The sequence below is a fragment of the Rhinatrema bivittatum genome, chromosome 2 (assembly GCF_901001135.1).
Source record: "Rhinatrema bivittatum chromosome 2, aRhiBiv1.1, whole genome shotgun sequence".
In the NCBI taxonomy this organism is placed as follows: domain Eukaryota; kingdom Metazoa; phylum Chordata; class Amphibia; order Gymnophiona; family Rhinatrematidae; genus Rhinatrema; species Rhinatrema bivittatum.
Genome location: NC_042616.1, coordinates 451623299 through 451648773, shown reverse-complemented (window position 1 = coordinate 451648773; position 25475 = coordinate 451623299). Strand labels below are relative to the sequence as shown.

The following is a 25475-nucleotide window of genomic DNA, read 5'->3' as shown; positions in this document are numbered from 1 at the left end:
CATATGCAAATATTGGCATGTCTTAAAAGTATATCCTATCTTTGCTGAACTTCCGACTAGTGCCTTTAGTCAAGGCAAAAATTTAAGGGATCTTCTTATATGTCCCGAATTGACTCAGCAAATCGATCTTCCGTTGGGACATTGGCCTTGCCAAAAATACTCTGTGTGCACAAACCCTATCAGGACCATCTTGGACTGACAAAACAGGCAATATTCATATAGCAAAGTCTTACTCAGATTGTACTGCTTCTCATATAATTTACATGATTATCTGCCCTTGCAATAAATATTACATAGGTAGAACCAAGCGGCCAATACGTACACGACTTACCAAGCATCATAGCTGCTTCAGCACAGCAAAAATACAGGCTCCGATAGTATCTCATTGCATACAATATGCACATCAATTTGTGGATATGAAGTGGCGGGTCATAGATAACATCCAAGTTACTTGTAGGGGGGGGGGTGGATCCACAAAGTTTATTAAATGTTCATGAGCAAAGATGGATTTATTGTCTTAACAGCGTTCATCCTGCAGGCTTAAACACTGCTATTGAATGGTACACCATAATTTTAGATCAATTTTTGGTTTAAATAATGACAGCTTGGACGCTGATTTTTGATCGCTATACGTGGCTGTCCCGGATTGGTTGGAAGCCCTTTAAAAATGGCGCATGTGCGGCCATGCTGGTGGAAGAAACACATTACCGGTTGGTCGGTAAATTGCCCCTGAAACTACAACATGTTAGTATGATCATTCTTGTGCCTTGTGGAATTGTTAAAGCATTTTGTAATTTTTGCTATTAATTTTTCCAGATAACAAAAATTCATTCTATGACCTATATACACTTATTTTCCTCCCACAGCTGTCAGACAATTAAGAGGGATGGTCTGTATATTTTTTTTTTTAGTACTCTTTGAGGTCTTTTAGTCTTTTTATGAGGTCTGCCCCTCCTCATGCATCCCCTATCACTATCTATTCTTTATGACACTTTCCTGACATGCCATCCTTTACCCTGCTACCCTACCGTGTTCTCATTGATATTTCTCTGTTACGATTTATTACCCAAAACCCATAACCTATAACCACTTAATCCTATCACCCCCAAGCTGTTAGGTTGTTTTTTAAATCATTTTAATGTTATGATATATAAGTAAATCACCACGGAGAGACAGAAAAATTAAATCAGTCCCAAAGCATCAAAAAATTTTTTAAATATGCAAATGTTTTTATTTGTCAAGTCGGCAACTCCATTGCTCAAAGATGCAAAATTAACTTAACACCGGGTCCCCCGACACGGACCCGTGTTTCGCCAAACGCGGCTGCGTCGGGGGGGAACAGTGAATTCTTAATGGCATTCAAACTAGAATTAAAAGAGAAAAACTATTAAAGTATTTTATACAGAGACTGATAACAAAGGTGGATCCTATATTGTCAAAACAGTAAATATAATGTTAATAAAGACTTTTAAATCTTTTAAATCTTTTATATTCTGAATTTCGGGTCAGTTTGGTGCCTTTAATTGATTTTTAAGTTAAGCTAAAAATCTTTTGATTTCAAGAAGCACTGTGTTCTCTATGGGTAAAATTATAAATATAAAAGATTTAAAAGATTTAAAAGTCTTTATTAACATTATATTTACTGTTTTGACAATATAGGATCCACCTTTGTTATCAGTCTCTGTATTAATGTTATGATATAATCATGTTACTTATTATGCTTATTTGTTTCCTCTTCCTTCTGCCTATCCTATAATCATTTATGCAGTTTCTCTCTTTAGTCCCCGTTACCCCACTCCCTGTTCCATGTAATTTTCTATCTTTCAGTTTTAATGTAAACCGATATGTTTCACACTAATACTGGTAAAAAGCTTTCAAATAAATAAATAAATAAATAAATAAATAAATGTATACTCACATATTTTGCCTCAAACTTCTTGGCCTCTATTTCCATCTCTTTCCTCTCTCGCACCTCATCATTAAATGGATCTTCTGAGTTAAGAGGTTTTTTCTGAGGATAGCAAGGAAAAAAAAAAAGTTTTATTCCTCTTTAAAAGAAACCCATAAACTCAACTTCTACAATCAATACAAAAATTAAGTACGAGTCATTTTACGAAAAAAGTATAAAAAAAACTATTCTCACAATCTGCCCAATAACCTGGAAACTAACTACAGGAACATGTCATAGCTTTCTTGTAGTAACACTCATCCATGGCTCAAAAAGTACTGCTGCTTACACAGTATTGATGCACTAATGCTATGGTGTTATGAAACCTCAAATTGTGATAAGACCACATTTGGACTATACAAGATGGAGAATGTGGCAGCCATTTCAGAGAGAAAAGACATGCAGACCTAGGAAACAGAGCACGGGACTGCAAACAAATAGCTGAATTACAAGGACTGTGAATAGGAACTCCCCTCCAAGTAAAAAGATAGAAATGCAAACAGCTCAATCAAGTCTGTAACAATGGACTTTACTATAAATCAAATTCTTTCTGAGGCTGTCAAAACAGAAAAGCTCACTACCAGCACAGACTTCCTCATGTAACTGCAAAGAACTCTAGCCTGGGTGTGGCTTAAACTGGCATATAGATCATGCACACTTGGAACATCTGAACATGCATGTTAAGACTTAACTCTTTTGCTGCTGGTTTGGGAATAAAGTAAGAACAAGTTTTGAGATTATCCTGTTGCAAGTGACTAAGTTCCGATAAAGACGAGCAATCCCTACAGTTTAATAGTGCAAAGCCTGGTCTTGTTAGGATTTCGCCTCTTATGCAGCCTTATCCTGCATTCATGAACCCTCCCCACCAAAGGCCCTTAGTATGCCTTATCATTAGTCTTGTCAAGCTCTTCCTCATTGCCCTTGCCACACCCAAGTCCCAGCACTACATAAGCCTGTCTTGCAATAACAACCTTTTCTTCTCAAAATATCACTTCTGGCTCCATGACCTGACCCTTGTTCTTATTTTGCCTTGCAACCTACAGGCCTTTTGCCTTGCTCCCTGTCTTCAGGCCTTTGGCCTATTCTCTTGTACCCTGCCTTCGGGCTTCTATGTTCTTTGTTTGGTGTTTCCCTTGTCTACTTTGTCTAATGCCTGCCCTAGTCTGCCTTGTGGTCTTATGCTGTCTGTTTCAGTATCCAGTCTTGCTTGTACTAGTATCCTGTCCTTGTCTTGTTTCACCCTTGTCTTGTCTAGTTCCAGATCCTGCCAAGTACCAATCCTTACCTATGTGGACTCACCACTATGATATACTGCTCCCACAGAGACCTACTAGCCCCCCAGAACCCAAGAACTCAACCAGAGAGGGAAGGGGCCGGCTGGACAGAAGACCAATCCTAGTCTTGTTCGGAGTACTGCCTTGCCGTGCCACTACCCAGGTGGGTTTCCCAGATTCCACGGACTTAATAGGTCTTTAACACTGGTTCTAGATAGGAATTTATTTATTTGTTTTTTAAACAAAAAGCCCAAATATCTCCTGCCCAACTAATTTGTTTCTGTCCCTCATGGGAGCACAATAGGGTAGGCATTGTAGCTGCTGCCCATACTGCATCATAGCACATCCCTGTCATGTCTTGAGTTCCTTCCAACCCAATCTGAGCAATCTGCCAGCAATCTATGACCTGAAAGAAACAGATAGTAGTCTTCTGTATATCTAGAAAGCAAGAGCATTAGCTAATAATTTTTAGAAGCAAGGGAAAGCAAATGTTGCTTACCTGTAACAGGAGTTCTCACAGGACAGCAGGATGTTAGTCCTCACATGTGTGACATCACAGGATGGAGCCCAATCCCAGAACACTTTTGTCAAAGTTTCCAGAACTTTGACTGGCCCCTACTGGGCATGCCCAGCATGGCACTAACCCTGCAGCCAGCAGGGGTCCCCCTTTAGTCTTATTTAAAAGCTACAGGCAGTGCCAAAAAATAAAATAAAACGTTACGAACCCAACACCGCGGGGTGGCGGGCAGGTTTCGTGAGGACTAACATCCTGCTGTCCTGTGAGAACACCTGTTACAGGTAAGCAACATTTGCTTTCTCAAAGTACAAGTAGAATGGTAGTCCTCACATATGGGTGAGTACCGAGCTGAGGATGTCCGAGCATGCACCAAATGTACCCAAAGGCGTGCAACAGGCACAACAACTGGGATGGAATTTGGTAGAGGGCATCCTGAACCCCACCGGGCAGGCAGAAGGGTGTTGGTATGTCACGTTGTAAACAGGTTACGAAGGACAGACTGGCCGAAGATTGAATCTTGTCTTCCGGCTTTGTCCAAGCAATAGTGGGCTGTAAAAGTATGGAGAGAACTCCAGGTGGCAGCCCTGCAAATGTCAGGAAGCAGCACCAATCGCAGGTGTGCTATTGAAGTCACCATGGCCCTCACAAAGTGTGCTTTAATACGGTCTTGAAATGGAATGCCCGCTTCCTGATAGCAAAAGAATATGCAGCCGCCAACCAGGAAGAGAGAGTCTGCTTACCCACAGGCTGCCCTAATTTGTTAGGGTGGAAAGAGACGAACAATTGAGTGCTTGTCCTGTGGGCAGCTGTACGGTCTAGATAGAATGCTAGAACCTGTTTACAGTCAAGGGTATGCAGAGCCTGCTCTCCTGGATTGGAATGGGGCCTGGGAAAAAAGGTAGGTAGTATGATGGATTGAGGTGAAAATCCGAAACTCCCTTAGGTAAGAATTTAGGGTGAGTGCGGAGTATCACCCGGTCCTGCAGAAGTTTAGTGTAAGGCGGATAGGTAACTAGGGCCTGTAATTCACTAACTCTGTGAGCTGAAGTGATTGCCAAAAGGAAAATCACTTTCCATGTGAGATATCTAAGTTCACAAGAGTGAAGAGGCTCGAATGGTGGTTTCATGAGCCAACCCAAAACCAGGTTAAGGTCCCAAGAAGGGGCCGGAGGACGCAGTAGAGGCTTGAGGTGAAGCAAGCCCTTCAAAAAACGTGTTACAAGGGGTTGTACAGATATAGAAACATCCCCGATACCTTTATGGAAGACTGCTACCGCACTGACATGCATTCTGATAGAAGTAGTCTTTAGACCTGACTGATAAATGCCAGAGATAGTCCAAAAACTTCGTGATTGGACAGGAAAAAGGATCAAGGGACTGAGAAGAGCACCATGACGTGAACCTTTTCTATTTGTCAGAGTAAGCTTTTCTCGTGGAAGGCTTCCGTGAAGCAATCAAGACACAGGAAACTGGTTCAGAAAGGTTAAGTGGCTGAAGGATTAACCTTTCAACATCCATACAGTCAGGGACAAGGCTTGAAGACTGGGATGGCGGAGGTACCCGTCGTTTTGAGTGATCAAAAGCGGGTCCTTTCCTATGGGACTGTGCCTGCAAATGGAGAGATCCTGCAGTATTGGAAGCCACACTTGGCATGGCCAGTGAGGTGCTATCAGGATCATGGTTCCCTTGTCCTGACGTAACTTCACGAGAGTCTTCGAGAGAAGAGGAAGTGGAGGGAATGCATAGAGCAGACCGGTTGTCCACGAGAGGGAGAATGCGTCTCTGGGCTGAGAGTGTTTGCTGCGAATGAGAGAGCAGAAGTTCTCTACTTTGCGGTTTTGAGGAGACGCAAAGAGGTCTGAGGAAATCCCCATTGTTGGAAGATGGAGTTCGCTACCGAAGGGTTGAGAGACCACTCGTGTGGTTGAAAGATGCGACTCAGCTTCTCTGCCAACACATTGTCCACTCCCGGTAACCAGGTGGCCCTGAGGTACATCGAATGGGAGAGAGCTTCCACCCAATATCTGTGCAGCTTCCTGACACAGAAGGAAGGAGCCTGTGCCTCCCTGTTTGTTGAAGTACCACATGGCCACCTGGTTGTCCGTCTGGATCAGGATAACTTGATTTGAGAGGTGATCCTGAAATGCCCTGAGAGCATATCTTATTGCTCGAAGCTCCAGGAAATTTATTTGGTGTTTGGCTTCCTCTGGAGACCAAGATCCTTGTGCCTGCAGATTGGCCACATGGGTTCCCCAGCTGAGGTTGGAGGCATCGGTGGTGAGAGTTATTTGAGGGTCTGGAGCCTGAAAGGGCAAGCCGTGGTGGAGATTGCTCTGATTTTTCCACCAGGCTAGAGACTGAAGGAGTGAGCCAATTACGTGAACAATGGTCGACAGGGGCTGAATGCTTTGAGTCCATTGAGACCTTAGAGTCCACTGCATGACTCTCATGGCCAAACGGGCCATTGGTGTGACCTGAACTGAGGACGCCATGTGTCCCAAGAGGATGAGAAAGTGACGTGCAGTCACGGAGTGCTGAGACTGCAGCTGGTGTGCATGAGACACGAGAGTGAGAGCTCATTATAGAGGCAGAAAAGCCTTTGCCTGCAAGGTGTCCAAGTCTGCACCAATGAACAATAAGGTTTGAGATGGGACTAAAGAGGATTTGTCATAGTTAACGAGAAATCCTAATGAAATTAGAGTGTGTAAGGTTAGACTGAGGGACAACAGAGCAGCTTGCTGAGTGGGAGCCCTGACTAACCAATCGTCTAGGTATGGGAAGACGTGAACACCCTGAGTTCTTAGGAAGGCTGCAACCACCACGAGGCATTTCATGAAGACTTGTGGCACAGAGGCTATGCCGAATGGAAGCACTCGATACTGATAGTGCTTTGGGCCTACTAGAAACCTTAGGTATTTGCGATGAGATGGAGTTATCTCAATATGAGTGTATGCATCCTGGAGGACTAGAGAGCAGAGCCAGTCTCCTCTTTGTAGGAGAGGAAGAAGCGAGCTTAAAGGTTACCATCTTGAATTTCTCCTGCTGGAGGTACTTGAGGGCCAGTAGGACCAAAATAGGAGGAATGCCTCCCGATTTTTTGGGGATTAGAAAGTACTGGGATAGAACCCTAGACCGTGCTGAGAGTAGGGCATGGGTTCTATTGCCTTGGATTGGAGAAGGAGGGAGACCTCCTGTTCCAGAAGGATGGAGTGATCGGATGTTCTCCACGTCGGCAGAGGTGGGGAGTCCGGTGGCATGGAGAGAAAGATCAGATGGTAACCCTGGGCAATTATAGCCAGTACCCATTGGTCTGAGGTAATTGAGTGCCATATGTTGTTGAAATGGTAGTCTGCCTCCCACTGGTATGTGAGGCAATGGTAGCTGGCTGCTGCTCTCTAGGTGGAAGTCAAAAACCTGAAGCAGGACCTGGTTGAGGAGCTGCTTGTGGCTTTTGTTTCCGTGTCTGACGAGACTGGGCCTTTTGAAAAGGTCTCGTGGCACGGGATCTGGTTGGTGGCGGGTAGGACTTCTTTGGCTGGAAGGACGACTTCTTAGAGTCCTTTCAGAAGGGCTGTTTTGAAGAGTAGTCAGAAGGTATCAGAGAGAGCTGTCAGAGTCTCATGATGGTCCTTAAGTTCCGCCACTGTCCGTTGAATCTGTTCTCCAAATAGGTTATCTCCTACGCAGGGTAGGTCAGATACCCTGTCTTGCACCTTAGGGCGAAGGTCGGAAGACTTGAGCCAGGCCCATCTTCTTGCCGAAACAGCTGCTGCAGATACTCTGGTAGGAGTATCAAAGATATCATAGGATGATCTGATATCATGCTTGCCTACTTCAAAACAGCAAAATTGCTTACCTTGTAATAGGTGTTATCCTAGGACAGCAGGGTGTAGTCCTCACATATGGGGTGACATCAGTAATGGGGCCCTATATATGGAAAAACTTCTCTCAAAGTTTCTATGAAACTTTTGACTGGCACCAGAGTGCCTACTGAGCATGCCCAGCATGACATGATATTCCCTGCCACAGGGGTCTCCCTTCAGTCTGTTTTGTAGCAATTAGCGTTAGCCAAAAATAAAATAATAAAACGTATCGGACCCAACTCTGCGGGGTGGCGGGTGGGTTTCGTGAGGACTACATCCTGCTGTCCTGGGATAACACCTATTACAAGGTAAGCAATTTTGCTTTATCCCAGGACAAGCAGGATGCTAGTCCTCACATATGGGTGATTAGCAAGCTAGAGGCTGAGTCATTTTGTGTTGAGGCAACAGTGAAGTATTGTTGTTGAAATGAATCAGCCGAAGATCACAGCAGGTTGGCTGTAGAAGGAGTTGGGGTTACACTGGAAACAAGTTCTTTAAGACAGATTGTCCATATGCTGAATCTTGTCTTCCTTCTTTGTCTAAACAATAGTGAGCTGCAAAGGTGTTAAGAGAACTCCATGTTGCTGCTTTACAAATGTCCAGAATAGGTACAGAGCGAAGGTGTGCTACTGAGGTTGACATCGCTCTCTGAATGTGCTTTTACTCGCCCTTGAAGAGTAAGGCCTGCTTTTTCATAACAAAACTGAATGCAGTCTGCTAGCCAGTTTGACAAAGTATGTTTACCCACTGCTTTACCTGGTTTGTTTGGATCATAAGATACAAATAGTTGACTGGATTTCCTTTGGACTGCAGTGCAGTTTAAGTAGAAGGATAGTGCATGTTTACAGTCCAGTCCAAGGTATGTAAGGCTCTTTCTCCCTGGTGAGAGTGAGGTCTTGGAAAGAATGTTGGTAAAACTATAGATTGGTTCAGGTGGAATTCCGTGACTACTTTTGGAAGGAGTTTTGGATGAGTACGGAGGACCACCCTGTCATGTAGGAACTTTGTAAAAGGTTCGTATGTGACAAGTGCTTGTAGTTCACTGACTCTTCTAGCTGATGTAATGGCTATGAGGAATACAGTTTTCCATGTAAGAAATTTAAGGTCACAGGTGTCTATGGGTTCGAATGGGGAATGCATGAGCCTGGATAATACTAAGTTTAGGTCCCATTGTATGCTAGGGGAATGAATTGGAGGTTTAAAGGCGAGTTAAACCCTTCATAAATCTGCTGACGAGAGGCTATGTAGAGATAGGTGCATCTCCCATCTTGTTATGGTAAGCAGAGATTGCACTCAAGTGAACTCTTACAGATGAAGTCCGAAGACCAGAGTCTGAAAGATGGTACAGGTAATCTAGTAGTGAGGTAGTGGGGCAAGTGAAAGGATCTAAAGATTTCTGAGTGCACCACAAAGTAAACAGTTTCCATTTATAGGAATAATTCTTTCTAGTGGAAGGTTTACGTGAAGCTATCAGCACTTGAGATATAGTGGTTGAAAGGTTGAGTGGTTGTAAGATCAAGCTTTCAACATCCATGTCAGGGATAGGGATTGAAGATTGGGATGGCGCAACCGACCCTGATCCTGAGTTATGAGAGTGGGAGCTACTTCCAGACGAATGGGATCCCGGACTGAGAGGTCTAGCAGTGTGGGAAACCATACTTGTCGAGGCCAGTATGGGGCTATGAGTATCATGGTCCCTTTGTCCTGTTGCAGCTTCACTAGAGTTTTGGTTATGAGTGGTATCGGTGGATACGCATATAACAGGCCTGAGTTCCAATGGCGAGCAAAGGCGTCCTTTGGTAGGTTGTTCTCCTGTTGTAACAGGGAGCAGTAATTGTTTACTTTGTAGTTCAGATGGGATGCAAAGAGATCTATTGTTGGTTGACCCCAGCGTTGAAAGATCTTTGTTGCTATCGTTGGATCCAAGGACCACTCGTGTGGTTGGAACTGACGACTGAGGCGATCGGCTATTATGTTGCGGATGCCTGCCAGGTAAATGGCTCGTAGAAGAATTGAGTGTGCTAGGGCCCAGTCCCAAATCTGAGCTGCTTCTTGGCAAAGGAGGTAGGAACCTGTTCCTCCTTGTTTGTTGATGTACCACATGGCTACTGTGTTGTCTGTCTGAATCAGCACAGTCTTGTGTGAAAGGCAGTCCTTGAACGCATGTAGCGCATAACGTATAGCTAGAAACTCTAGGAAGTTTATTTGAAAAGAGGCTTCGGTTTTTGTCCACGTCCCTTGGGTCTTCAGATGACCAATGTGTGCTCCCCAGCCTAAGGTGGACGCATCTGTAGTTAGTGTCACTTGCGGAATTGGATGCTGAAAAGGCAGACCTTTGAGCAAGTTGTTCATTGATGTCCACCAGAGGATGGAGGAACGCAGTTCCTGCGTTATCTGAATGAGAGTGAACAATGGTTGAATGGCTTGAATCCACTGAGTTTTGAGTGTCCATTGCAATAGTCGCATGGTCAGTCTGGCCATGGGAGTGACGTGAACTGTGAAGGCCATGTGTCCGAGTAGGGTGAGGCACTGATGAGCTGTAACTTGGGATTGATTTCAAAGAGAGTGTGCCAGGAGAACGAGTGTTTGAGCACAGTCTCTTGGAAGAAAAGCTTTTGCTATGATGGTGTTTAAATCTGCACCGATGAATTGTAGTAGGTGAGATGGTGTGCAATGGGATTTCTGGTAGTTGATGAGAAATCCCAAGGAGTGAAGCAAGTGGACTGTGAGCTTGAGGGAATTGAGCGCTCCTTCTTGTGTTTGACTCCTGATGGCCAATCGTCTAGATAAGGGAATACATGCACCTTTTGTTTGTGAAGATGTGCCACTGCTACTGCCAGACACTTTGTGAACACTCGAGGTGCTGAGGCTAGGCCGAATGGGAGCACCCAGTACTGAAAATGTTGTCCTTCGACCAAAAATCGCAAGTACTGGCGATGAGGAGGAAAGATGGGAATGTGAGCATAGGCGTCTTGAAGATCCAGAGAGCAGAGCCAATCCCCTCTTTGAAGGAGAGGTAGCATGGTGCCTAACGATACGATCCTGAATTTCTCTTTTTTGAGAAATTTGTTGAATGAGGAAATAGCGGGAGTAGAATCCTCTGCCCTGCCGAGGCCTGGGAACTGGTTCTATGGCCCTGGCTCTCAGAAGGGTGGATAATTCTGTTTGTAGAATTTTGGAATGGTGGTTCACTGTCCAAGATGAGATTGGTGGAGTTTCTTTTCGTACAGTGAGAAAGTCCAATCGGTAACCATGAGCTGTAATGGATAGTACCCATTGGTCTGTGGTTATGGAGGTCCAGGTGTGATGGAAAAAGGCTACCCGACCTCCTACTGGCAGGTGTGGAAGTGGATTGGTGGGTTTGGTTGCTGCTCTCTGATTTTCTTTCAAAATCCCGACGTTGATGCAGTCTGAGGAGGAGGTTGAGGCCTGGCAGGCCTTTGCCTAGCCTGAGGTCGCTGAGCTGGGCGAGATGGTCTTGCTCGGTTTCATGGGGGATAGTAGCGGCGTTGGCGGTAGTAAAGACGCCTTATATCCCTTCTAGGAGGTCTCCTGGCTGGGGGTTGTGTCTCCTGAGGCAGTAATGAGAGTTGTTTAAGTGTCTCAGTGTGGTCTTTAATAGTTGCAACTGCTTCTTTAACCTTGTCGCCAAACAGGTTAGCTCGGCCAGTCTCTCCTGTACTTCTGGTCGGAGATCGGATGCCTTAAGCCAGGCCCATCTACGAGCAGTTATTCCTGAAGCAAAGAGACATGATGCAGTTTCAAAACTGTCGTAAGTCGCCCTAACTTCATGTTTGCCTGCTTCTAGGCCTTTATGCACCAGTTGATGAAAGGGTTCCTGATATTGATCAGGAAGTGTGAGAACTAGGTCTTATACTTGTTTCCAAAGATTTCGTTGATACTGGTTCATAAAAAGTTGGTAAGATGCAATCCGAGATACCAACATAGATCCTTGGAAAACCTTACGTCCTAAGTTGTCCATGAATCTGTTATCTTTTCCAGGTGGTGTAGAGGCATGAGATTTTAACCTTTTTGCTTTTTTCTGGGCCGACTCCACTACCACAGATTGGTGAGGTAGCTGGGTCTTTTGAAACCCAGGGATTGGTTGGACTAAGTAGGTGGCATCTGACCTCTTGTTTACCGCTGTCAGTGAACCTGGATGTTCCCATATTTGGTACATGAGTTCTTGTAATACCTCATGCACTGGCACCGCCAAAATCTCCTTGGGAGGGTCTACAAATTGTAGAACTTTCAGTGTCTTTTGCCTGGAATCCACCTCTGCGTGCAACTGGAAAGGAATAGTGTCCGCCATGTCCTTAAAGTTTGAAAAAGATAAGTCTTCCGGAGGAGACTTCCTATGGTCCTCAGGAGGTGATGGTTCAGATAGTATGTCCTCTTCTGAGAACTCTGTATCTGTGCCTGTATCTCTTGGGGACCTCACTGGTTGTGGCACCAACGGTGTCCCCTTTGGCATCGGTGGAAGCAAGGGGGACCGAGGCTGATGAGGCCTGGGAACTTCAGAGGGTCCTGGAACAGGTTCTTCATCGATGTCTCTCAGTTTCTTCGATATTGCATCGAGTAAAGTGTCCAATTTATTCATCAGTGGTTGAAGAATCGTGAATTCTGAAGATGGCACCAATGCAGTCACCGGTGGAATCGGTTCAGGCATCGGGCGCGGCACTGAGGGCATCGGTGGCGGAATCGATGGAAGTATCGGCATCGATGGTGATGGAACCGAAGGATCACGATCCATCCTAGCTCCTGCAACAAGGAGATCACTTTGCACAAGACTGGAAGGCTCTCTTCCAGACTCTTAGCCCGAATCAGCCAGTCGCCCAAATACGGGTGTACCAGAAGCCCATCAATTCTCAACTCCGTCAACACCACCTCCAGCATAACCTTGGAAAAAGTTCTGGGCATAGTGGCCAAACCAAAAGGTAGCGCTCAGTACTGATAATGGTGCCCCAAAACTGCAATACAAAAATTGTTGATGCTCTTGTCATAAGAACATAAATTGCCATGCTGGGTCAGACCAAGGGTCCATCAAGCCCAGCATCCTGTTTCCAACAGAGGCCAAACCAGGCTACAAGAACCTGGCAAGTACCTAAACACTAAGAAGATCCCATGCTACTGATGCCAGTAATAGCAGAGACCATTCCCTAAGTCAACTTGATTAATAGAAGTTAATGGACTTCCCCTACAAGAACTTATCCAAACCTTTTTTAAACCCAGCTACACTAATTGCACTAACCACATCCTCTGGCAACAAATTCTAGAGCTTGTGTGTTGAGTGAAAAAGAATTTTCTCCGATTAATCATAAATGTGCTACTTGCTAACTTCATGGAGTGCCCCTTAGTCCTATTATCCGAAAGTGTAAATAACTGATTCACATCTACTTGTTCAAGACCTCTCATGATTTTAAAGTCCTCTATCATATCCCCCCTCAACCGTCTGTTCTCCAAGCTGACCAGCCCTAACCTCTTTAGCCATTCCTCATAGGGGATCTGTTCCATACCCCTTATTTTGGTCGCCCTTCTCTGTACCTTCGCCAGTGCAACTATATCTTTTTTGAGATGCGATGACCAGAACTGAACACAGTATTCAAGGTATGGTCTCACCATGGAGCGATACAGAGGCATTATGACATTTTCAGTTTTATTCACCAATCCCTTCCTAATAATTCCTAAGATTCTGTTTGCTTTTTTGATCACCACGGCACCCTGAGTTGATTTTAAATGTATTATCCACAATGATGCCTAAATCTTTTTCCTGGGTGGTAGCTCCTAATATGGAACCTAACATCATGTAACTACTGCATGGGTTATTTTTCCCTATATGCAACACCCTGCACTTGTCCACATTAAATTTCATCTGCCATTTGGATGCCCAATCTTCCAGTCTCGCAAGGTCCTCCTGCAATTTATCACAATCCGCTTGAGATTTAACTACTCTGAATAATTTTGTATCATTTGCAAATTTGATAACCTCACTTGTCGTATTCCTTTCCAGATCAATTATATATATATATTGAAAAGCACTGGTCCAAGTACAGATCCCTGAGGCACTCCACTGTTGTACCGCTTTTCTACTGAGAAAATTGTCCATTTAATCCTACTCTGTCTCCTGTCTTTTAATCAGTTTGTAATCCACGAAAGGACATCGCCTCCTATCCCATGACTAAGTTTTCTTAGAAGCCTTTCATGGGGGACTTTGTCTAACGCCTTCTGAAAATCCAAATGTTTATTAAATGCATGTTTATTAAATGCAGGTACGCATGTGGCAGGTCCAGAGTTGTCAGGTCATCCCCCGACTGTACTGTCATTATCACTGAGCACAAGGTTTCCATGTGAAAACGAGTCACATGCAAATGACAGTTGACTCCTTTGAGATCCAGGATGGGACGAAAAAAGCAGTCCTCCTTGGGCACAACAAAATAAATGGAATTGGCCATAATTTGAGACATGGGCACTGGAATCACAATGTACACTCCACTACCTGTCTCTTCCACGGAGAGTTGCAGGAAGATACCATGAACATGCCCCGAGGAACACTGCAAAATTCCAGGGCATAGCCATCTCTTATCACCTCCAGAACCCACTGGTCTATCGTGATCTCGACTCACCTCGGATTAAAAAAAAAAAAAAAAAAAAGAGGCGACCTATCTCCTGTTCCCTAAGAAGGGTCAGCACACCTTCATTGAAGTCTTAGAGGTGCTCCTCAACCTGAGTCTGCACCCTGTCTGGGCTACCTGGGAAAAAAAGGACGGAGATCTACCCAAAGGTAGAGTCCTCTGAAAAGTCATTCCTCTGTAGGGTCGAAAACATCTGAAAGGCAAGTTTATTTACCGTAAACTGTTTTCCGTGGAAAGCAGGGTGAATTAGCCATGATATCTAGGGACGTCCCTCCGGTCCTCTAGGTGGCAGAGCTCCAAAGAACACAGAGTTGAGCTCTGTGTGCAGCACCACGTGGCTCCCAGCCTGCCTCAGTCAGTTATCTAAGCTTGCAATTGCACCGTCCGGGGAGGTGGGTGGGTTAGCATAGCTAATTCACCCTGCTATCCATGGAAAAAAACATTTACATTAAGCAAACTTGCCTTTTTCCACAGATAAGCAAGTTGAATTAGCCATGATATCTGGGGGGTCCCCAGCTGAAAGATTGAGCATTCCCTGGCGTTGGAGGTGACATGTAGTCCACGCCAGTTCTTGCATGGAAGTGTGCTCAACCTGGCACCGCTTTGCGGACAATCTCCTTTGTTGTTCCCACCAGCAGAATGGTTCAACCTATTGCCGCATCTGCAGATGCTAGCTGATTGAGGCAGTACTGTGTCGTGAAAGTGTGTAATGACGCCCACATGGCAACTTTGCATATGTCCTGGATAGGCACTTCAAACAAGTGTGCCAAAGTGACTACCATTGCTGACCTGGTGAGCCTTTGGTGCGGTAGACAAGGTTTCCGCTCTTTTATCATAACAGAATCCGATGCACTGGGAAATCCACAATAATAATGTCCTTTTGGTGATGGGAAGTCTAGGGACATTCGGGTTGAAAGACAAATAGTTGAGAAGCTCTGGAATTAGACTGCGTATGTCATTAGTAATACGCTAGGGCACGTTTGCAGTCCAGTGCGTGAAACCGTTTTTCTGCCTCCAATCAGTGCGGCTTCGGAAAGAAAGTCGGGAGCGTGATTGCCTGATTAAGGTGGAAGGCTAACACCACTTTGGGAAGGAATGATGGGTGAGTCCTTAATGTCACACTGTCATGGTAAAGCTCCAGGGATGGTGAATAATGGACTAATGCTTGTAAGCTCACTGACCCTCCTTGCTGAGGTGTGGCACGATACTGGAGAGCCATCTTGAGGGAGGTGGTAAGCTGCAATCGTACTTACATGCACTCTGACCAATGCCGTCGCTAGGCCTGCTTGGTATAAGGAATGAAGATAATATAGCAGGCGCTCTGGGGGGCATGAGAAGGGGTAAAGTCCCTGCTCTCCACATCACCTCAAGTATTTGGCACACTTGGCTTGGTAGCTCTTCCTAGTTGAGTGCTTCCTAGAGGAGATTAGTACATCCTGAATTGGTCGTGGAAAGTCCAAGTGTGTTAGAACTGTCCTCTCAATTTCTACGCTATCCACTGGAGGAGGAGGCTGTAACCTCCCGTCTTTTGGCTGTCGAATCTGGGGGGGGGGGGGAGGAGGGGGCACTTGCGTTCACAGCTGGGGTTTCTTTGCCTTCTTCATGGCCAATTCTACCATGATAGAGATATGAGGAAGCTGCACCATGCTGTAAAAAGGTGAAACCCCCAACCCCCCCCCCCATATCCTGAATTTCAGGTCCGTTTTGTGCGAGGTTGCCGCTCCTGAAAAGGATAGCAGCCATGCCTGGGTCATAAAGTCATCTAGAACTTCATGTGAAGGCAGCACAGTCGGGCTCCGCCGGTGACTCAAAAATCTTGAGGATACCTAGAACCTTCACTCAAGAGTCCAGCACTTTCTTGGTTTCGATGTTGGGGGGTACTTCCCACCTTCTCCACGAATTTAGAATAATAGGAGGTTCTTCTAGGTGAGATCCCTTTTGTTTTCGCCTTGAGGTCGACAACAGTTGGACGACTGAGATGATCCCATCGACTCCCAAGCAGACTAACTCCACATCTGACAGACCTACCCAATCTGGGACAGGGTCTCTGTACAGAGATGATGGCTGGGTTGTAGATGACGAACCCATATCTGCTGCATGCGAGACCTGGTGGTCTGCAGGCCTCCCTTGTTCTGAGGGGTCTGCATGGTGTCTCTGAGGGCTGGAACATCAGTGGGTAGCTTCATCGAGTGACGTGTTTCGACGCTTTGCTCTCTCCTCATGGTGCCCTGCTTCAATGCACGTGTGTCAATCTGGTGCTTTGCTTCGCGTCGATGCTTTAATGCGCTAGGCGCTTCATCTGCAACTTGCCTGGGTCTATAGAGTTGCTGCTCTTCGGACGTTCCATGCATCAAGGCGGCCAGGACGTGCTTCCATGGGGCCCTACTGAGCAGGCCCCTCTGCTCCTTCACTCTCAGTGGTTCCCGGCTGGGCCCCAGAGAGGACTAGGTAGATCCCTGGACAGACTGTGCAGTCTGGGGGTCCTGCTGCTGCCTCCTTCAGCTTTTGAATTTTTCGCTGCTCTCTCTGTGTGCCCTCGGGGACATGCGTCCGCAGTCCCTGCAGTTGGCCTGGTCATGGTTGGGGCCCCAGGCAGACAGAGTATATGTCCATTGGTTATTGACAATCTTGCCACACAGGCAAGATCTGAACCCAGGCAGTCTTGGCATCTTCACTTCACTGTTTGAACCTACGAGAAGTTAATTCCTGCAGTTCCAAACAATGTAGCAGTGAGAGACACAGAGCTCCGCCTGCAACCTGCAACGCAGAAGCCACATGGTGACGTACACAGGCAGGCACACAGAGCTCAACTCTGTGTGCTCTTTGGTACTCCGCCACCTAGAGGACCAGAGGGACATCCTGAGATATCATGGCTAATTCAACATGATTATCTGCGGAAAACACTTAGTACGACCTCTTGTGCTGAAGGATCGCGACACCCGTTTCTTATCCTCTGGTAATCGAGAAACCAGGGATTCACTCCACTTGGCCATTTTCTCCAGCTCACTCCCAAACAAGAATGGTCCTTTAAAGAGCAGCTTTGTAAGGTTAGAAATCTTGGTTGTAATTTCTCAGCCATAGCTGATGCTTAGCCGCAATTACCGAAGCCACCCCTCTGGCCGAAGTGCGGACCAAATCGCAGCCTGCATCTGCCAAAAACGTGGATGCTGGTTCCATCACTGCCCTGGAATTTACACCAGATTCATCCATCTCCTGAGAGAGCAGTAAACAAGAAGAAGCCACCAGGGAACAGGAAGCTATCTGCAAATTCATTACCATTGCTTCAAAGGCCTACTTAAGGACAGCCTCAATTCTCCTATCCTGTGTATCCTTCAAGGTGCTCCCCCTTCTAAGGAAATAATCATCCGCTTGGTAACAGCGCATACAAGCGCATCCACTTTCAGAAAACGCAATTACTCTCTCGCAACTGGATCCAGGGTATACAGTCCTTCCAAGACTCGTCCCCTTTTAAACTTAGCTTCCGGGGCGCACCATTCAAGATCAATTCTTGAATGGCCTCCATAATAGGTGAAACTCAGGCCTAGAGTCGGGCATTTATGGAATATTGTTTTATTAATTAACCTTCGGCATCTCTTTGTTTGCATCCCTCCATAATAGGAAAGAAACATTAGGCTTTACACAAGGAAATCGAAATGGGATCTTTCTTTGGCTCAAACAGATTCAGCCCCAGGTACTCCCATCATCTTCAATGTCTGGGAAATCAGAGCCGGTAACAACTATGAAAGAACAGCAACATAGCTCTATACAGCTCCAATCTGGAAGGAATTTCCCCATCCTCTAGGTGGTAAGGATCAGTCATCATCCGTGCATCTGGATCCCTATCAGGAAGACAAGCTCCAGGCATACCCCAAAGCTTACCCATAGCACCAGGCGTGTGGAATTTCACCGCCTGTAATCCTGACTTGTAAGATTAGCCAGGGCCAGCGACTGTGCCTAAAGGAAGGCGTGCAGTCCTTGATAAAATTCTACCCAAGAAAAGGCAGAAGGATCCATGCCAAAACCAGGGGGCAGCTATCCTGTACCACTGAACTACCTTCCCCACTGACGAACCAGTTAGGGGAGCTCCAAAAGCAAGCGACCCTTCTGGAAGCTCTTTGTCCATTCCCACACCCACCTGGGAAGAACCAGGCTTAGTAAATTCAGGCGGAGGTAATTCTCCCTGAGCCTACAAACATCACTGACACAAATTAGAGGAAACACTAGACTGAGATGCCCGAATATGACAAGCAACACAGAGCAAGGCACTTGGGATTCTTCGCTATGGGCGCCATCAGGAAGCCAGTGCACTCTAACAGGCATCTAACAATAGTGCACCCAAACGTATTAGGAGCTCAACACTGTGCCTATATAAGTGCCCAAACAGAGTTCCCCAGAACGCTCAGATAGTGCGCACAAAAAAAAAAAAGCACGTGCATCTTGGTAGGCATACTTATGCGCCCAACCAGTTGCAGAGTTAGGCGCATAAGCACAATCTGATGGAAACTGAAGAGAGCAGTCTGCGGCGCACAAAAATGCCACTGTGGCCTACCAAGCGGTGAACTAGACTAGCCTTAGAGCGGGGCCTAGCTGCAAGGGCTGCTCAAGCCGCCAGGCTGCCCCCATCCCCTGAACTCCACTGGAGGTGGGAATTTTCAACTGGTGGGAGGGATCAATTGGTATCACTACAGGAGAGTAGGGCAAATTTACTTTCCTTATTTCTCATTTTTCAAATTGAAGCAATCCCAGTAGGGAGATGCACATCCACCATCAGTTTGCTCCGACTCCATCTGCTGGTAGAGGTACATAACCCACTTGTTCTAGATTCATCTGACTGAATGCTAAGAAATATTGCTATTATGTTTGAGACTACCATCTCCGAGAAGTATTAATTGCATATTCAATGTTTTGGCTATTCCTAATAATGAATATCAGCTGCTGCAGCAATGTTTAAAAAAAAACAAAAACCATTCAAAGCTATGTGACCTCTCTTCTTTATTACTAGTTCAATTGAAAACAATTCTCATTTCAGTCAAATCTCAGAATCCAATTTTTAAAGAAATTGCCTTCTATTAAAAAAACCTTAATCTACTGAACAGATTAACTACTTTCTGTGGCTAAAGTATAGTTTTTATAATGTACTCTTCATTACTGGTAAAATGGGAAGAATTAAATGATATGAAAAACATCTTTCATTAATGTGTTAAAATAAACTTTTCTATTGAGTCCATTCATCCCTTAACTGACTATTATAACCCTTAAATTGTCAACTGGGGGGGGGGGGGGGTGTCACGTGATGCACTGCATCTAAGGCAGAAATGGGTGAACGATGCTCCCCAGACTTTATCTGCAAATTTTCCAGTCTACCTTACTTTGTTCCAAGATGATCAAAGAACCCCTTTAGCAATTTCTGCCTGCCATATGGCGAGAACACAGGAAAAACAAATTCAGCGACCACCAAAAGGAGCTAGTGTGGGGAAGCAGACCTCAGAGGTTGAGTGGCCTGTCCGTCGACACCCTTCCGAGATGACTAAAACCCTGCAGATGTTAGAAAAATTCAGATAAACTCACTGCAAATATCCACACAGAGTTAAAAACAATGGAGAATAAAGTAGCAGCTCTGGTTGAATTGACAAACGAGAACTCAATGCGCACTGATGAGACGGTTGCACGTGTAGAGGATTTGAAGAAGATGTCCCTCACCGGAGCGAGACAGGTGGTAGATGTCCGAGCAGAAGCTTGCTGCAATGAATGAAAAGCTAGATAACCAAGAACTGTGGCAGGCATAAGAATCTGCAGCTGGTGGGATTTCCTGAGGGTAAGTGGGGAGCTGATCCAAAGGACTTTCGCTCTATGGATTCCAGAAGCTCTGGGCCTAGAGGACTGATCGGGGTATTCAGATCGAGCCCACTGAGCACTAGCTGTCCCCCCACCTCCGGGTCCTGATGAACGGTCGCACATTGTGATCCTTCAGTTGCACTGATTCCCCAACAAGGTAAGAATTCTAAATGCTGCGAGAGAAAAGGGAGAGGTTAAATGTCAGCAACTCCGCATTACATTCTATCCTGATTTCTCTGCAGTACTACCAAAGAACACCAGATTTGCCACAATTGACAAATCACTACAGCAATGTGGGCTCCAATATGTCTGTTTACCCTGCTAAACTGAAAAGTGGTCTATAATAATAAATCAAAGTTGTTTAACTCCAGTTGATGTGCAGCGAGCTTCCTTGATCAGGGGAAGACCTTCCTTGGGATAGAGGGGAAGACCTTCTTTGTACAAGTCAGCAGTAGTGGAAGTTTGGAGGCTCTGGAGTGTTGGGAGAGGAATGAGCCACGCCATCAGGGCTCCATCAGCAGTGACATTGATTGAAGCTGTGTGAGAGGTGGGAGGGGGGGGGGGGGGGGGGGTTTCCTTGTTTTGCATTGCTCAACTTTATGGCTTTGATGAGTCTAGGGAGCTCAAACTGCTCTGTGTTCTGTTCCCCGGGAGCGCACAATTTCCCTAAGCATTTGCCTCTTTTTTTTTTTTTAGTCAGTCATTTTGTTTTTGGTTATCCCGCATTCAGATTATTGATGCTACATGTTTTCAGGGGAGGGGGAAGGGGTGGACCTGGAAACTTCATCTCAGTCTCTTCATCGCTTAGTGACTGAAACAAAATGGTGACTGAAAAATTCTTCAAATGCTGCTAGAAGTATGCGAGTGTTCCATATGCATACGTACTGCTAAAAGCAATGGATAATACTTTGAAATTTTCAGCTCAGTGCATAATAGCAGTCAAAAAGGCAAATAGAATGTTAGGAATTATCTGGAAAGAAACAGAACAAAACCGAGAATATCATAATACCCTTGTAGAGATCCATAGTGTGACCACACCTCGAGTATTGTGCACAGTTCTAGTCGCGCTACCTCAAGACAGACATAGCGGACATGGAAAAGGTACAGAGAAAGGCAACAAAAGTGATAGCTTAACAGCATTCCCTTCACGCATCCTACTTATTGTAATTTAACTCTTTATCTAATTATCTAACCATGCCTTTCTTTTGTAAATATCTCCTTCCTTTCTTCTCCCTCTATATTGTATCATATTTCCCCCTCCTTTTGTTAAACTGATGCACATTTGTAATTTAATTGAGGAATCTGTTAGAAATATTATGTTCTCGTTCCTTATTGTATATTTGGTTCAAGTTTCTCTGTAAAGTGCAGTTTGCTACACATTGTTTCTTGTAAACCGATGAGATGTTCCCAACGTTCATCGGTATATAAAATCCTCTAAATAACAATAAATAAAAGGGACTGAAAAAGCTCCCTTATAGAGAAAGGCTAAACAGATTAGGGCTCTTTAGCTTAGAAAAGAGACAGAGGGGATATGAATGAAATGTATAAAATAATGAGTGATGTAGAACAGGTAATAAGAGAAATTACTTACTTGCAGGCCGATACAGTAAAGCGCGGCCACGGTTACCCTGTTTCTAACCTGCTTTGTACGCACATTTTGGACACGTATGTCTAACCCGCGATTCAGTATCCGGTTTTACACGTCCTTACCGCTTACTGAAATGGACGCGTATCCCTTTCCACCCGCCGCATGTATATATGTTATGTTAATGATCGGATTAGCTATTCCCTCCGATACAGTAACGTGCGCCCAGATTATCGCCTTTTTAACCAGCTATTTTGCCACGTCTAACCTGCAAATTTACCGCCTACCCTGACCCTGGCGTTAGTGTGGCGAACTTAGCCGCCCAGTCCCAAACCAACCCAATTCACACAAAAAAATGCTTCTCGCACAAGGGGGAAAAAAGTAACCCAACCTGGCACCACCGTGCTTAACCTCTGAGTACTTCGGTTCCGTAAGGAAGAACGGACACCGTTTCCGGGGGCTCCTCTGGCCTTCTCATGGGTCTGGGCTCCTTTTCGCCGCTGACTTGCAGTGGGCACAAGCTCCTGTATCAGGCCCTATCCCTACACACCCTACGCTGTGACCTCGGACGTCCAGCCGGGTGCTCAGGTTACGGCGTGCGTTCATGCACCTTCCCGCTGCCTTGAGCGCCCAACTTGGACGTCCAGGCGGGCGCTCAAGGCAGCGGGAAGGTGCATGAACACACGCCACGCCCTGACCAGCTACGACAGCGGCAGCAAGCCCAGCAGCAACCAGTACAGCAGCATCGGCATGGGCTTCAACCAGCGGCACGTTGGCCCTCACTCCAGCTTCTCGGACTCGCGCAACAGGGCCCCGGGTGAACCTGAGGCAGACTGCGCTGACCCGCCGCGGTCAGTCCCTGGAACTGGAGAAGGAGCTGGTGCTGCACATGAAGAAAGAGTATTTTGGTGAGTAACTAGTGTGTGGTACTTGTTTCAATGCAGACAGACGTTCATGGGCCTTCTCCCTGCCTTGAGCGCCCAGGCTGGACGTCCAAGCTGCGACCTCTGACGTCCGGCTTGGACGTCCAGCCGGGCGCTCAAGGCAGGTCTGTAGGAGAACCATTCAATTTCCTGGTGGAATGACATTTCAAATGACATTTGAAATGACAGGTACCAACGCACCCAGGATACTGTATAGGCGCTGTATACCGCTCTATACAGTAAAATGGATTGCGCACTCCCTACCGCTTCATGGACGCACTTTGGACACCGCTTGCATTTGAGTCTCATTTGAATACTGTATCGAGCGGTATGTGAACCAAATTGTGCGCGCAGCAAACGAGGGTGCGTCCGGCACTAGCGCACTCTTCCTTACGAGTCCTTACTGTATCGGCCTGTTGATAATTTCGTTTTCCTTAGTGTAGACAGATGGACTCAGGACCAATGGGTATAGTGTACCCCTGATAGCAGTTGGGAGACTGAGTCCGATTTCAATCTGAATTCAGCCTACCTGTATAGGAAGCTTAGCTCTTCAATATTCTTCTCGAAAAGCAATTGTGGATATATGTGTGTTTTAATAACTTGGCTAACTTGGACTGGCTAAACTGATTTCCAATTGGAGACCACCAGTGCACTCAACAAAAAAAAACGCCGACACCCGGCAACTATGGGTGTCCTGAACTAGGGGTAATACCTGGCTTACCCGTGCTTGTCTTGCTCTCAAGGATTGTCACCCGAGATTTCCAGATTTTGGAGCAGCCGTGGGCGGGATGCTGAGTCCATCTGTCTACACTAAGGAAAACGAAATTATCAAGTAAGTAATTTCTCCATTTCCTAGCATGTAGCAGATGGACTCAGGACCAATGGGATGTACAAAAGCTACTCCTAAACTGGGTGGGAGGCTGCCAGTGGCCCACTTAGTACTGCCCTTGCAAATGATATGTCCTCCCGGGCCTGGACATCCAGGCGGTAGAACCTCGAGAAGGTGTGAATGGAGGACCACGTCGCCGCCCGACAGATCTCGGGTGACAGCATCTTGGTTTCTACCCAGGACACTGTCTGGGCCCTTGTGGAATGGGCCTTGACTTATAGAAGCGGAAGCTTCCCTGCCTCTATGTAGGCCGCCTTGATTACTTCTTTGATCCAGCGGGCTATGGTTGCCCACAAGGCCGCTTCCCCTTGTTTCTTCCTGCTGTGAAGGGAGAATAGGTGGTCCATCTTTCGTACAGATTCCGATCTTTCCAGGTATCGGACTAGGAGTCTGCCGACGTTAAGATGGCAAAGAAGGCATGAGTCTTTCGAGTCCTTATGTTTGTCTGGAGATGGCAGCAAGATGGTTTGGTTTAGATGGAAATGAGAAACCACTTTCAGGAGGAAGGAGGAGACAGTGCGAAGCTGTATGGATCCCAGTGTGAAGCTCGGAGATGCGACGGGCTGAACATATTGCCACTAGGAATGCAGTCTTCAAGGTCAGGAGCCGTAGCGACAGACAGCGTGTAGGTCTGAAGGAAGTTCCTGCTAGTACTAGGTTGAGATTCCATAGGGGCACTGGTCACTTTAGTGATGGTCGGATTTGCTTGACCCCTCTCAGGAAGCGGGAAACGTCAGGATGTGATGATAGACTGATGCCGTCCACTTTGGCTCGGAAGCAGGTCAGCGCGGCCACCTGAACCTTGAGGGAGTTGAGAGTCAACCCCTTCAAGCCGTCCTGCAGAAATTCCAGGATCATGGGGATTTTGACTGTTCGCGGAAGGATGTCGTGGTCCTCGCACCAGGCTTCGAATATTCTCCATATTTGTATGTAAGTTAGAGACGTGGAGAACTTGCGTGCTCTGAGCAAGTTGTCAATTACTGCCTTAGAATATATGCTCTTCTTCAGGCGAGTCTTCTCAATGGCCAGACCATAAGAGAGAATAGAGTTGGTCTTCGTGGAGGATCGGTCCTTGCCGGAGAAGGTCCCTGTGTGGAGGTAGGCACAGAGGGTTCCCCGCAAGACGCCTTCGCATGTCTGCAATCCATGGCCTTGTTGGCCAGTCCGGGGCCACTAGAAGTACTAGCCCCCTGTGGTGTTCTATCTTGCGGATGATCCCGCCCAGTAGTGGCCATGGGGGAAAGACATACAGCAGGTCTTCCTGTAGCCAGGTCTGGACAAGGGCGTCGATTCCCTGGATTGCGGTTCTCGTCTGCAGCTGAAGAACTTGGGCGTTGGACCGAGTTGCCAGAAGATCCAAGGCTGGGGTTTCCCAGCAGTTTACTATCAACTAGAAGGCTGTGGTCAACAGTGTCCATTCCCCTGAGTCTAGACTCTCTCTGCTGAGGTAGTCCGCAATGACGTTGTCTTTTCCTGCAATGTGTGCGGCTGAGATCCCTTGCAGGTTTGCTTCTGCCCACACCATTAGGGGGTCTATTTCCAGGGACACCTGTTGGCTTCTGGTTCCTCCCTGGCGGTAGAATCTGTCAGTCATGTTGTCTGACATGACTGACAGATTCGCCCCGGAGTCTGTGACTGAACTGTAGGCAGGCTAGTCTGACTTCTCAGGCTTCCAGTCGGTTTATGTTCCATCCCGACTCTTCCTTGTCCCTTTGCCTCTGGACTGTCAGTTCCTGGCAGTGGGCTCACCACCCTTGCAGGCTCGCATCCGTGGTGAGCAAGATCCAAGTCGGTGGGGATAGTCTTACTCCCTTGCTCAGATGGTCTTCCTGTAGCCACCATTGGAGCTGGGTCCGAACCTCTGCCAGTAGCCGGAGGCGAATGGAGTAGTTCTGAGACATTCGGTTCCATCGTGACAGTAGGGAACGTTGTAGTGGGCGCATGTGGGCCCTTGCCCATGGGACAACTTCTAGGGTTGATGTTATGAGACAGAGGTCTTGGAGGTAGTC

At 46.3% G+C, this 25475-nt stretch overlaps 1 protein-coding gene across 9 annotated transcripts in view; it reads right to left on the bottom strand.

The window, feature by feature from the left end:
- UBN2 (ubinuclein 2) overlaps positions 1–25475 on the bottom strand; it is a 586373-nt gene that overhangs the window by 545802 nt on the left and 15096 nt on the right. For all 9 annotated transcript variants that reach the window (XR_003854673.1, XR_003854671.1, XR_003854674.1 and 6 more), the window contains exon 2: positions 1919–2011. Coding sequence is in view for 5 of the 9 variants with exons in the window: in XM_029590354.1 (XP_029446214.1) it covers positions 1919–2011 (93 nt within the window). In the remaining 4 variants the exon portion in view is untranslated. The remainder of the gene's footprint in view (positions 1–1918; positions 2012–25475) is intronic.